The sequence below is a fragment of the Erythrolamprus reginae genome, chromosome 5 (genome assembly GCF_031021105.1).
Source record: "Erythrolamprus reginae isolate rEryReg1 chromosome 5, rEryReg1.hap1, whole genome shotgun sequence".
Classification (NCBI taxonomy): Eukaryota; Metazoa; Chordata; class Lepidosauria; order Squamata; family Dipsadidae; genus Erythrolamprus; species Erythrolamprus reginae.
Window position 1 is genome coordinate 28008170 of NC_091954.1, and position 14743 is coordinate 28022912.

Below are 14743 nucleotides of genomic sequence, written 5' to 3' on the forward strand. Positions count from 1 at the left end.
CTTCCTAGCACCCCCCCCGAGCCCCCAACCCGGGTTTGGGGGGTGCTAGGAAGCTCCCATTGTTGGCGGAGACCTTTAAAAACACTCGCGCGGCTTCCAAACTGAGTCCTGAAGCCAAGCGCCAAAGGCGAACTTCTGCGCTTGGCTTCAGGACTCAGTTTGGAAGCCTCGCGAGTGTTTTAAAAGGTCTCCGCCAACAATGGGATCTTCCTAGCACCCCCCAAACCCGGGTTGGGGGCTCGGGGGGGGTGCTAGGAAGCTCCCCATGATGGCGGAGACCTGTTAAAACACTCGCGCGGCTTCCAAACTGAGTCCTGAAGCCAAATGCAGAAGTTCGCCTTTGGCGCTTGGCTTCAGGACTCAGTTTGGAAGCCACGCGAGTGTTTTAAAAGGTCTCCGCCAACAATGGGAGCTTCCTAGCACCCCCCAAACCCGGGTTGGGGGCTCGGGGGGGGGTGCTAGGAAGCTCCCCATGATGGCGGAGACCTGTTAAAACACTCGCGCGGCTTCCAAACTGAGTCCTGAAGCCAAGCGCAGAAGTTCGCCTTTGGCGCTTGGCTTCAGGACTCAGTTTGGAAGCCGCGCGAGTGTTTTAAAAGGTCTCCGCCAACAATGGGATCTTCCTAGCACCCCCCCAAACCCGGGTTGGGGGCTCGGGGGGGGGTGCTAGGAAGCTCCCCATGATGGCGGAGACCTGTTAAAACACTTGCGCGGCTTCCAAACTGAGTCCTGAAGCCAAGCGCAGAAGTTCGCCTTTGGCGCTTGGCTTCAGGACTCAGTTTGGAAGCCGCGCGAGTGTTTTAAAAGGTCTCCGCCAACAATGGGAGCTTCCTAGCACCCCCCAAACCCGGGTTGGGGGCTCGGGGGGGGGTGCTAGGAAGCTCCCCATGATGGCGGAGACCTGTTAAAACACTCGCGCGGCTTCCAAACTGAGTCCTGAAGCCAAGCGCAGAAGTTCGCCTTTGGCGCTTGGCTTCAGGACTCAGTTTGGAAGCCGCGCGAGTGTTTTAAAAGGTCTCCGCCAACAATGGGAGCTTCCTAGCACCCCCCAAACCCGGGTTGGGGGCTCGGGGGGGGTGCTAGGAAGCTCCCCATGTTGGCGGAGACCTGTTAAAACACTCGCGCGGCTTCCAAACTGAGTCCTGAAGCCAAGCGCCAAAGGCGAACTTCTGCGCTTGGCTTCAGGACTCAGTTTGGAAGCCGCGCGAGTGTTTTAACAGGTCTCCGCCATCATGGGGAGCTTCCTAGCACCCCCCCGAGCCCCCAACCCGGGTTTGGGGGGTGCTAGGAAGCTCCCATTGTTGGCGGAGACCTTTTAAAACACTCGCGCGGCTTCCAAACTGAGTCCTGAAGCCAAGCGCCAAAGGCGAACTTCTACGCTTGGCTTCAGGACTCAGTTTGGAAGCCGCGCGAGTGTTTTAAAAGGTCTCCGCCAACAATGGGATCTTCCTAGCACCCCCCAAACCCGGGTTGGGGGCTCGGGGGGGGGTGCTAGGAAGCTCCCCATGATGGCGGAGACCTGTTAAAACACTCGTGCGGCTTCCAAACTGAGTCCTGAAGCCAAGCGCCAAAGGCGAACTTCTGCGCTTGGCTTCAGGACTCAGTTTGGAAGCCGCGCGAGTGTTTTAACAGGTCTCCGCCATCATGGGGAGCTTCCTAGCACCCCCCCGAGCCCCCAACCCGGGTTTGGGGGGTGCTAGGAAGCTCCCATTGTTGGCAGAGACCTTTAAAAACACTCGCGCGGCTTCCAAACTGAGTCCTGAAGCCAAGCGCCAAAGGCGAACTTCTGCGCTTGGCTTCAGGACTCAGTTTGGAAGCCGCGCGAGTGTTTTAAAAGGTCTCCGCCAACAATGGGATCTTCCTAGCACCCCCCAAACCCGGGTTGGGGGCTCGGGGGGGGGTGCTAGGAAGCTCCCCATGATGGCGGAGACCTGTTAAAACACTCGCGCGGCTTCCAAACTGAGTCCTGAAGCCAAGCGCAGAAGTTCGCCTTTGGCGCTTGGCTTCAGGACTCAGTTTGGAAGCCATGCGAGTGTTTTAAAAGGTCTCCGCCAACAATGGGAGCTTCCTAGCACCCCCCAAACCCGGGTTGGGGGCTCGGGGGGGGTGCTAGGAAGCTCCCCATGATGGCGGAGACCTGTTAAAACACTCGCGCGGCTTCCAAACTGAGTCCTGAAGCCAAGCGCAGAAGTTCGCCTTTGGCGCTTGGCTTCAGGACTCAGTTTGGAAGCCGCGCGAGTGTTTTAAAAGGTCTCCACCAACAATGGGAGCTTCCTAGCACCCCCCAAACCCGGGTTGGGGGCTCGGGGGGGGGGGGTGCTAGGAAGCTCCCCATGATGGCGGAGACCTGTTAAAACACTCGCGCGGCTTCCAAACTGAGTCCTGAAGCCAAGCGCAGAAGTTCGCCTTTGGCGCTTGGCTTCAGGACTCAGTTTGGAAGCCGCGCGAGTGTTTTAAAAGGTCTCCGCCAACAATGGGAGCTTCCTAGCACCCCCCAAACCCGGGTTGGGGGCTCGGGGGGGGGTGCTAGGAAGCTCCCCATGTTGGCGGAGACCTGTTAAAACACTCGCGCGGCTTCCAAACTGAGTCCTGAAGCCAAGCGCAGAAGTTCGCCTTTGGCGCTTGGCTTCAGGACTCAGTTTGGAAGCCGCGCGAGTGTTTTAAAAGGTCTCCGCCAACAATGGGAGCTTCCTAGCACCCCCCAAACCCGGGTTGGGGGCTCGGGGGGGGGTGCTAGGAAGCTCCCCATGATGGCGGAGACCTGTTAAAACACTCGCGCGGCTTCCAAACTGAGTCCTGAAGCCAAGCGCAGAAGTTCGCCTTTGGCGCTTGGCTTCAGGACTCAGTTTGGAAGCCGCGCGAGTGTTTTAAAAGGTCTCCGCCAACAATGGGAGCTCCTAGCACCCCCCAAACCCGGGTTGGGGGCTCGGGGGGGGTGCTAGGAAGCTCCCCATGATGGCGGAGACCTGTTAAAACACTCGCGCGGCTTCCAAACTGAGTCCTGAAGCCAAGCGCAGAAGTTCGCCTTTGGCGCTTGGCTTCAGGACTCAGTTTGGAAGCCGCGCGAGTGTTTTAAAAGGTCTCCGCCAACAATGGGAGCTTCCTAGCACCCCCCAAACCCGGGTTGGGGGCTCGGGGGGGGGGTGCTAGGAAGCTCCCCATGTTGGCGGAGACCTGTTAAAACACTCGCGCGGCTTCCAAACTGAGTCCTGAAGCCAAGCGCCAAAGGCGAACTTCTGCGCTTGGCTTCAGGACTCGGTTTGGAAGCCGCGCGAGTGTTTTAACAGGTCTCCGCCATCATGGGGAGCTTCCTAGCACCCCCCCGAGCCCCCAACCCGGGTTTGGGGGGTGCTAGGAAGATCCCATTGTTGGCGGAGACCTTTTAAAACACTCGCGCGGCTTCCAAACTGAGTCCTGAAGCCAAGCGCCAAAGGCGAACTTCTGCGCTTGGCTTCAGGACTCAGTTTGGAAGCCGCGCGAGTGTTTTAACAGGTCTCCGCCAACATGGGGAGCTTCCTAGCACCCCCCCGAGCCCCCAACCCGGGTTTGGGGGGTGCTAGGAAGCTCCCATTGTTGGCGGAGACCTTTTAAAACACTCGCGCGGCTTCCAAACTGAGTCCTGAAGCCAAGCGCCAAAGGCGAACTTCTGCGCTTGGCTTCAGGACTCAGTTTGGAAGCCGCGCGAGTGTTTTAACAGGTCTCCGCCATCATGGGGAGCTTCCTAGCACCCCCCCCCGAGCCCCCAACCCGGGTTTGGGGGGTGCTAGGAAGCTCCCATTGTTGGCGGAGACCTTTTAAAACACTCGCGCGGCTTCCAAACTGAGTCCTGAAGCCAAGCGCCAAAGGCGAACTTCTGCGCTTGGCTTCAGGACTCAGTTTGGAAGCCGCGCGAGTGTTTTAACAGGTCTCCGCCATCATGGGGAGCTTCCTAGCACCCCCCCCCCGAGCCCCCAACCCGGGTTTGGGGGGTGCTAGGAAGCTCCCATTGTTGGCGGAGACCTTTTAAAACACTCGCGTGGCTTCCAAACTGAGTCCTGAAGCCAAGCGCCAAAGGCGAACTTCTGCGCTTGGCTTCAGGACTCAGTTTGGAAGCCGCGCGAGTGTTTTAACAGGTCTCCGCCATCATGGGGAGCTTCCTAGCACCCCCCCGAGCCCCCAACCCGCGTTTGGGGGGTGCTAGGAAGATCCCATTGTTGGCGGAGACCTTTTAAAACACTCGCGCGGCTTCCAAACTGAGTCCTGAAGCCAAGCGCCAAAGGCGAACTTCTGCGCTTGGCTTCAGGACTCAGTTTGGAAGCCGCGCGAGTGTTTTAACAGGTCTCCGCCAACATGGGGAGCTTCCTAGCACCCCCCCCCCCGAGCCCCCAACCCGGGTTTGGGGGGTGCTAGGAAGCTCCCATTGTTGGCGGAGACCTTTTAAAACACTCGCGCGGCTTCCAAACTGAGTCCTGAAGCCAAGCGCCAAAGGCGAACTTCTGCGCTTGGCTTCAGGACTCAGTTTGGAAGCCGCGCGAGTGTTTTAACAGGTCTCCGCCATCATGGGGAGCTTCCTAGCACCCCCCCGAGCCCCCAACCCGGGTTTGGGGGGTGCTAGGAAGCTCCCATTGTTGGCGGAGACCTTTTAAAACACTCGCGCGGCTTCCAAACTGAGTCCTGAAGCCAAGCGCCAAAGGCGAACTTCTGCGCTTGGCTTCAGGACTCAGTTTGGAAGCCGCGCGAGTGTTTTAACAGGTCTCCGCCATCATGGGGAGCTTCCTAGCACCCCCCCCCGAGCCCCCAACCCGGGTTTGGGGGGTGCTAGGAAGCTCCCATTGTTGGCGGAGACCTTTTAAAACACTCGCGTGGCTTCCAAACTGAGTCCTGAAGCCAAGCGCCAAAGGCGAACTTCTGCGCTTGGCTTCAGGACTCAGTTTGGAAGCCGCGCGAGTGTTTTAACAGGTCTCCGCCATCATGGGGAGCTTCCTAGCACCCCCCCGAGCCCCCAACCCGCGTTTGGGGGGTGCTAGGAAGATCCCATTGTTGGCGGAGACCTTTTAAAACACTCGCGCGGCTTCCAAACTGAGTCCTGAAGCCAAGCGCCAAAGGCGAACTTCTGCGCTTGGCTTCAGGACTCAGTTTGGAAGCCGCGCGAGTGTTTTAACAGGTCTCCGCCAACATGGGGAGCTTCCTAGCACCCCCCCCCCGAGCCCCCAACCCGGGTTTGGGGGGTGCTAGGAAGCTCCCATTGTTGGCGGAGACCTTTTAAAACACTCGCGCGGCTTCCAAACTGAGTCCTGAAGCCAAGCGCCAAAGGCGAACTTCTGCGCTTGGCTTCAGGACTCAGTTTGGAAGCCGCGCGAGTGTTTTAACAGGTCTCCGCCATCATGGGGAGCTTCCTAGCACCCCCCCGAGCCCCCAACCCGGGTTTGGGGGGTGCTAGGAAGCCCCCCATGCCGGCGGGAAGACCCAGGGAACGTTCCTTCGGCCGCCCAGCAGCTGATCTGCCGGAACGCAAACTCCACCATCTACGCATGCGTGCAGATGGTGTTACTTCCGGGTTGAAAACTCGCGATATAGCCGTTTCGCAATGATCTGGGTCGCGATACCCGGGGGATCACTGTAGTACATTTTACATTCCTGAATTTCATTCTTCATCTGATTTGTTCCAATTTTGTGCAGAAAGGTTAACTTTACAATAAGTAAGACAATTCTGTGCACCACAGAAATAGCAAGGGACTGAGGTTAAATAGTATTTTTACAGATAAAGAAAACCAACAGTAAACCGTTGGGCTCTAAGGCAGTACAAACAAATAAAGGACTGATTTAATACCATCACTTTTCAGAAAAACAGCCAAAATATTGAAACATCTTCTTTTCCAAAAATATTGCAATGATTTTTTTCCTCTTAATAATGCAATATTTTTACAATATTATTATTGTGAAGATGTTTAGCATGTCAGCTCATCTGTTAATTAATTTGAAACTCGAGTTTTTTTAATGATCTGAGAGAAATAGAGCTAATCCTCTATTTACAAACATCAATTTAGCAACTATATGAAGTTACAATGGCACTGAAAATTTAATCAAAATTGAACTGGTGTAGCAAGCGACACGTATTTACAATGGTTGCAGCATCCTAGATTACAAAGGGTGATTGCCATTTGTGATCTATCCAGCAAACCTCTGACAAGCAAAGTCAAGAGAGCTGGAATTATGAGATTTACGTAATGACTGCATGATTTATTGAACAACTTCAGTGGTTTGCTTGACAGAAAAGGGAGCAAAATTGGGTCCAATTCACTTACAACTGCCTTGCTTAGCAGCAGAATGGTCCCAATTTTGGGTCATAAGTCAAGGACTACCTGTAATAGTGATTGCTATTAGATCTGAGCTGTAAAACCTTTCACTATCATTATAAAGACAGCAAACATATATGTATCCTTCAATACACCAGGGTGATTCCACACAAAAATATGTAACCCTTCCCTGGTGCAGAGCTGAAAGGATTGGATAATGTAGCCTACAGGATAATTCTCTGCCTTACAAGGCAAAGGTTGCAGGTTGAAGTCCCAGTGAGTATGGCTAGCTGATGAGGCCAAAATAAGGCCGAAATAGATCTATCCTAGTCTCCCTTAATTTTCAAATTCAGCAAAAAAAAACCCATGTGACATATATATATATGTGTGTATATATATATATATATATATATGTGTGTGTGTGTGTGTGTGTGTGTGTGTGTGTGTGTATATGTCACATGTTTAAGCTGAATTTGAAAATTAAGGGAGACTAGGATAGATCTATTTCGGCCTTATTTTGGCCTCATCAGCTAGCCATACCCACTGGGACTTGAACCTGCAACCTTTGCCTTGTAAGGCAGAGAATTATCCTCTAGGCTACAGTATCCAATCCCTTTAGCTCTGTACCGTGTTTCCCTGAAAGTAAGACAGTGTCTTACTTTCTTTTTACCCCCAAAAGCCCCACTACGTCTTACTTTCGGGGTATGTCTTACATTGGAAAAAATTTGAAAGGGTCGCGTTCCCGAAGGCATCTCCCCAGAGTCCAGAAGGGCAGCCGTGGGACAGGAGCCTCGTGAGCCCTTTTCCAAGTTCAACTTCAGGGCTCCAAGCGGCGTGCACGCATGGAGCCACAGACGCGTGTCGGGGAAGCGTGTGTCTGGAGGGGAGGAGCCGCTCTTCGTAGTTGGGCAGCCCCACCTGCCTGCCGGAAAGGAGGCGGGCGAAGGAGGGCGCAGCTCCGGCCGCTCGCCTCGGACCTGGTCGGCCTCGCTGGCCGCTTGCAGCCGAGCCTCGGCAGGACTCGGTTGCTGGGACGAGCGCCTTCGCTGCAAGCCGCTGCCCGCTCGGCTCGCTTCGGACCAGCGCCGTCCTTCGCTTTGCCAAGCCGGGGAAGAGGTGGTGGCGCCGCGGCGAGGCGAAGGGCGCGCGGGGAGCTTGAAAGCGACGTCATCGGGCTCCCCCCCGGCAATACCCCCGTGTTTCCCCGAAAGTAAGACATATGTCTTACTTTCGGGGTATGGCTTATATTAGCCGACCCCCCTGAAACCCCCGATACGTCTTACAATCGGGGGTGTCTTACTATCGGGGAAACAGGGTATATATGTATATATATATATATATATGTATATATGTATATATATATATATATATATATATATATATGTATATATATATATGTGTATATATATATATGTATATATATATATGTATGTGTGTGTATGTGTATACAGTATATATATATATATATATATATATATATATATATTTGTTTTCGTAAATTTTCACGGGTATATGTATGTAGATTGTTCTGAGTTCGGGTTTTGATGATGGTAAATGTGATTTTACCGAAACGTCGCATAGACATGCAAAACATTACACAGGGCAAAACCCGAACTCAGAACAATCTACATATATATATATATATATATATATACCTGTACCCGTGAAAATCTACGAAAACACACAAACACACACACACACACACACACACACACACACACACACACATATATATATATATATATATATACTACATTCTTGATATATCGAGGGTTTTCCCCTTTCCTATTGGCTCTCTCTTATACATTAATCTTGAGATCGGGCAGTATTGCAGAAAATACTACTATATATACACAGAAAATAGTACAGGTGCTGAAAAGAGTACAATATTACAAAACAGTCTAATAAAAATATAGCTTGAGCTGAAATTAAAAGCTGTGTGATTGCTGCATTTTGACCAAATATGTGTTTGTCTGAATCTTAGAAACACAGCACAAAGAACTGTCAAGAAAAATATTCACTCATGCTTCTAGTTATAGAAGTAGGTTTTAGTCAGTGATGGGCTACCAAAATTTTAACTACCACACTGTGGGCGTGGCTTATGCATTTTGTTTCAAGATCTTTCAGTGCAAATTGGGTGTTCCGGGGTGGAGCTCCATTTTGCTACCCCACTGCGTTCCCCCCCATATGGGCAGTAGCTCACCCCTGATTATCTACTATATAAAGTGTATGTACACACACGCATGCACAGCTCTTCTAAAATTATACATATTCAACCTCATTTACTGTGATAGGAAAAACATACCCAGAGCCCAGAAGGGAAAAAAAGAAAAAAAAATCAACATTTTGCTACCGGTATTGTGTACCTGACCAAAATTTTGCTACCGGTACTGCATACCTGACTGTACCCAAAGGAGCCCATCACTGATTTTACTGCATTAAATAGTTCTAGCTCATAAGCATATTTCTTCTTTAAAGAAATAATACATTTCTTTGAATTAATTTTGTTAATTCTATTCTGGTTTTAACTTTTAATTTTAATTTTCTGTTTAATTTTTCTGGATGGATGGATAGCCATAGAAATTCATTAAGTAAGTAAAAATAATTAATTTTAGTTATTTCAATATGACAAGCTGTAATCAGCTAGTTTGTATTTGTTATATAGGAAAATTAAAGCAAAACAAAATAAAATTATTGTTCTGAACCTTGAACGCAATAGTAGAAAGTTAGTAAACGAGTAGAGTATCAAATCTAGTTTTAAAGTTGAAACAAAAAGATGAAACTTGCTTTAACAATGAGTAGTTTTCAAAGAAAGCAGAAAGAATTATTATCGTTTCAAACACTATTATATAAAATAGTTTTTGTGTAAAAGAAAATTAATTTTTAAAAAAACTTCAAGTAACACAGCAAAAAGAAGGCACACTTAAAATACCTACAGCAATAGCACCTGATGGAATCTAAAAAACAAAAATAAACAAATAAATAGAATAAGCAAAAGCACTTGCCTTTATACTACCCAGTAAAATACTCTATTGAAATAAGAAAAAAGCTGGGTGATTAATATTAATTATGAGAACTTTTAGACATCTTGGTAAAAATATTACAACTATGGGTTGAAATAATTCTACTCACTACATTTCTCTTAATAGCTTTTTATTATATGATTGAAGGATAGGGACCCATATTATTTTATTTTTATGTCAATGTGCTGCTTGCCCCATTTGATTATTTATCTGAATTTTAATTTACTACCAAATGCTAGTTCTCAAATGGCTAAAAGAAAGGAAAAAAATAGAAAGAGGTGTATTAAATCATTTTACTTTATATTACGTATCAGGTGTTTCATTATTTTTCATTATATTGGGACTTTTGGTTTATCTAGCATTTATTCTGAAGTCAATTTTAGATGAGTTAAGGATAACTGTGGATTTTCATTTATCCATTTCAATTATTATATCTTAAACAGCATGGCTATGAATCTGGGCTGATAATCATTATGAAAGTCTCACACATGATTTTCCTTCCTAGCTTGTGAGTGGTGGTTGTTTTTAATAAATTATATCTCATACACTTTGTAAATAAATCAGCATGGGCTATACAGGGAGACTTGCTGGATTAAATAATGTGCTTGAAGAGGCTATGTAGCATTTAGCATACCAATTTACATTGTGAGCAGGGTAGTTACTAACTTTTACAAATAATCCATTTTTCTCAAGCCCAGACTGTCATTCCTTTGTCACTGTGAAATTTCAACATGGAAACGTAATGTCAATAGTATTGAAATTGCAAATTGAATTGATTCCCCAAAGGAAACTGGAAATTCTGAATTAATTTCCTGAATAAACATGAATTGTGACATTGGATAAGACTGATTATTCAGATAGGATTAATGAGTTATGTGGATTGGAGAAACTCTGCATTGCCATAACAATGCATATTCTTTAAAAAAAGAGTGACCAATTTAACATACCATAGAAGGAACAAAGGTTCCATGTGTGTGTGTTTTGACAGAGGTAAGGAATACAAAAACTCTAGATTATGTTGCTGAGAGCCCACTGTGAAGTTTTGATCTATCTGTATTGCTGATAGGATTTGCTGATAGGGTGGGACTGATTTTTTGCTTGTACATTGTTGCTTTATTTTGATACTATGAGCTCCCCAGAAGCGCAGCCAAGACAGTCTGCAAATCAGTTTGGATTAAAATATGAGAAGGGTAGCTTTTCTTATTAGAAACATAGAAGTATTACTGAAAGATAAGATGTATCATATTTACCAATGGGAAGAAGGCTTCTCCCCCACATCCCAATTATTACCTGAGACTTAAAGAGGTAATCCTGCATGGCTAAATGAATAAAATGCACTCTGGGCTGCTGACAGGCATCAGCGTTTTTGAAGATTAGATGTGTACACTGAATTTTAACATTATTTTTTCTAACTTAAAAACTTGGTTTCCTTTAATTTTTTTCCCTTCTCTCTTCTATTATTTCTTCTTCCTTTTTTTATCCCCTTAGTCTTCTAGTGCAGTTAACCCTCTTTCTTTCTACCTTTTTTATTTTCCCCCTGCATCTTCTTTTGCTGTTTCTGACGAAAGAAGGAAAGGGACTACAGCCGTGTGCGACGGTGTATTTCTGTGTGTTTTGGCATGCAAGTGATGATCATGTGTGATTTAGAATGGTTAGAATACATGCTGGGTTAACAATCCTATAAACCGGATAAACAGAGTATTTTATGTGACTCGTGGTTTCCTGAAAGGCTTGTATGTGAATCTGTGTGACATGAACATATTTATTGCTGGGGGGGAAAAATATTTCAGCAACGTTGATGAGGTAAAAACTTGTAATTAGCTATATTTTCTCCTACCTCCCATTTAGGAAAGATAAATAAATAAAGGTTTATCTTTTGGACTGTAAATATGTCTACTTCATAACTTTTAAAAGTATAGCAAATTATTATCCTCAGATTATATGCATGTGTGAAATCATGTTCTATTTTTAATTCATACAGAATTTCAACTTCCTTTCCTCAGAGTAGAAACATTTCATTTTTCCTTTGAATATTAAAAATATAATATTGAATGGATTTACCAAAATGTCTTGGATCTATCTTCTTTCTGTTAAACCTTTCTTTCTGCATGAATTTGTTTAGTGGCTTGAGTAACGCCATTGAATGAGGCCAAATTAATACAAATTGGGGTTCATAATCCATATTATTTTGATTGCACTGTAGGTAAAAGCTACTTTAATTGTTGAAACCTCAAAGGAAAATTTAATGTGTTTGGAATACAACATATTATGTTTGGAATACATCCTAGACACAAATGATTAACATGAAAAAGTTAATAGAAGAATAAATTGTTAATAACTGATTCTCAAACTTCTGAAATATTCAGGGTTTTTTTTTCTTTTCATGTTACATGCAGCATGGAAATTAAATAGAATTTAACATTTGTAATGTCTGTTGCATATCTCCAAAAGCACAAACTGGTATAATTAAATACAAACCTCTTCAACATCATTATCTAAAGCTATGATCTGCAGTGGAGATGTCAAGTTCTGATTATCAGAAATAGTTGTACCAACAGGAGAAGATTCTGAAATAAAGCCTTCATATGTTGATTTGGTGAAGAAAGGTTTCTGATTATTTTCATCTAAAACTTCAATATGCAGATTAGCAAAGGCTGGGAGAGGATGCCCATTGTCTTGTTCAGCCTGCAAAAGCAAAAGGTTAATATACTATAAATTCCTGCTGTCATTTTTAACATTAATTGGTTTTAATTTTGTATTTTAGAGTGGAGATACATTTTACTGACATGTTTGTATTTCTGACTGCAGTTGGATTATGCAGCAAAACTAGATGCCAACAATTCATCACATATTGATGAATTACTAGAAGCAAGTCACAAACTATATAGACTTTTTGTTTCTAAATGAAGTCTCCTATTAACTCTTAAAAATAAACATTACACTGAAAATTAAAAAAAGAAAAGAAAGGCAGGATAAAAAGTCTACTAACTTTTGAAGTTTGGTGATAAATCCCTATCCCCCATCTCCAAAAATGCAATCAACAGAAAATAAAACTGACATATAGATAATAGAACAAATCAGTTCAGAGTTCTCACTTAATGCATGAAGGATCAAGTTCAAAATGTCATACAAAATATGCAAAAAAATGTCTCTCTTTAGAAATCCATAAGACTGGAAAAGTGGAACAAGGAAGAAGAGGATGATTAGCAACAAATTGAATCAGTTATGGTGATTATCCATGCACCATTGGAAGACCTGAAGGACAATGCTGAAAAGAGATCTTTCAGGAGAAAAATCTGCAAGGTTACTGTTGTGTATACTCCTGTTCAGATTGGGGATTTTTCAGATTCTGATTCAGAAAGTGGTTATGAATTAGTGGTAGGGTCTGATTTAGAGGCAGAAGAAGTAGGAGACCAACTACAGGACGTTTCTATGGGTTCAGATTCAAGTGAAGGAGAAGCAGGTGCTAGATGGGTAAATCCTTATTTCAGACGCTTGCAGAGGCGAAGAGAACAAGTGTCAGGGAAGAAATATTAAGGAGAGGAATGGGTTAATTAATTAAGTAATCAATTCATCATGTCCGGGTGTCAGAGGAAGAGAAGAGTTGAGTCATCAATCTGCGTTAAGAAATATGGAGGTTTCTTTCAAGAAGCCCCGAATGTAAGCTATGCCTTGTATGCTTTTAATTGCAGTTTTTCTGACTCTGGGCTAACTCTGACTAGCCATAACTCTTAGAATGACTTGTGGAATGTTTCAATGATTTTGATGTTGCCTTACATGCTGAAGTTTAAGATAAGAGATTAACGCTGTGTATCGAGATGATTCAGTGTGGAACAAAGGAAAGAAAAATAAAGATGATGTGGTGTTTTACAAATATATACATTTAGCAATCCTTTATTCCAATTATCAGCAGCCTTAGCTGGAGACCAGAACAGTTACTAACAATCAACAACATTAGGTAACACAATTTCTGTTATTTATTTATTTATTCATTCATTCATTCATTCATTCATTCATTCAATTTTTATGGCACCCTTCTCCTTAGACTCAGGGCAGCTTACAACATGTTAGCAATAGCACTTTTTAAACAGAACCAGCATATTGCCCCCACAGTCCAGGTCCTCATTTTACCCACCTCGGAAGGATGGAAGACTAAGTCAACCTTGAGTCGGTGATGAGGTCTGAACTGCTGACCTACAGATCTACAGTCAACTTCAGTGGCCTGCAGTACAGCACTCTAGCTGCTGCACCACCCCGGTTCTGTTATGTTTATGTCCAGGAATCTGAGCTTCAGGGGGTAATTTGCATACTCCTGGTGCATGCTGGGAAGAAGCTAAAAGCTCACCGCGAGGCAAAAGAACACCGGGTTTGCTGACCAGGGAAGCAGAGGAACTCACCACCCAGGAATCTGAGCTTCAGGGGGTAATTTGCATACTCCTGGTGCATGCTGGGAAGAAGCTAAAAGCTCACCGCGAGGCAAAAGAACACCGGGTTTGCTGACCAGGGAAGCAGAGGAAATCACCAACCCAGCAACAAGAGCAGACATGTCACCTCTGCACTCTCCCGCACCCACCCTGCAACCTACCACACACATAAAGAACAACACAGAGAGTGAGAGAGAAGATACACCAACCATGCACACAGAAGTCACTCCCCGAACAAGCATAGATGAAGACGGAACTGAATCCATGGTGTGCTGCAGTTTGTGCTCCATGTACTCACTCCTCCCCTCGAACCTCCAAAACTTTACCTGCAACAAATGCAAACTCATCCAGCTACTTGAGGAAAAAATCAAAAACCTAGAGAAAAACCTAACAACCCTGAAGCACCAACATCACAACGAGAAAATCCATCAGATTCCCAACAAAACCAACACCCCAGAGGAGCTAAGCCGAATCCACGCCCCAGAAGCAGTAAATAGCTGGAACACATCACCCTAAGACGAAAAAACAAGCCTCCACCAACTCCAACCCTCCTCCTCCCAATCCCACTGCCTACAAGCAACAAATATTCAGTACTCTCGGAACAAGAAAACCTGCAAACATCTGACAAAGAACCACCAAGAACCAAGCACAACACAACTCCACCAAAAGCCTCAACAACAGAAGCTAATCTCCCTCACCCCAAGCCAGCCAAAAAGAAAAGGAGAGTACTGGTAATTGGAGACTCAATCCTCAGGGGAACTGAGCCTCCCATCTGCAGACCAGACAACCAATCTAGAGAGGTGTGCTGCCTCCCTGGAGCTAAAATCTCTGACATAACTGAAAACCTCACCAAAATACTCAAACCCACGGACTACTACCCACTATTGGTGATTCATGCGGGAATCAACGACACAGGGAAAGACATGAACCAAATTATGAAAGACTATGACCACTTGGGCAACACAATCAGAAAAACAGGTGCTCAGGTTGTTTTTTCCTCCATCCTCCCCACTAGAGGACG

The 14743-nt window shown here is 45.7% G+C and overlaps 1 protein-coding gene across 4 annotated transcripts in view; it reads right to left on the reverse strand.

Moving 5' to 3' along the window:
- Window positions 1-14743, reverse strand: part of PCDH15 (protocadherin related 15) — a 1574801-nt gene that overhangs the window by 399743 nt on the left and 1160315 nt on the right. For all 4 annotated transcript variants that reach the window (XM_070752283.1, XM_070752284.1, XM_070752286.1 and 1 more), the window contains one exon: window positions 11777-11983. In XM_070752283.1, the coding sequence (XP_070608384.1) occupies window positions 11777-11983 (207 nt within the window). The remainder of the gene's footprint in view (window positions 1-11776; window positions 11984-14743) is intronic.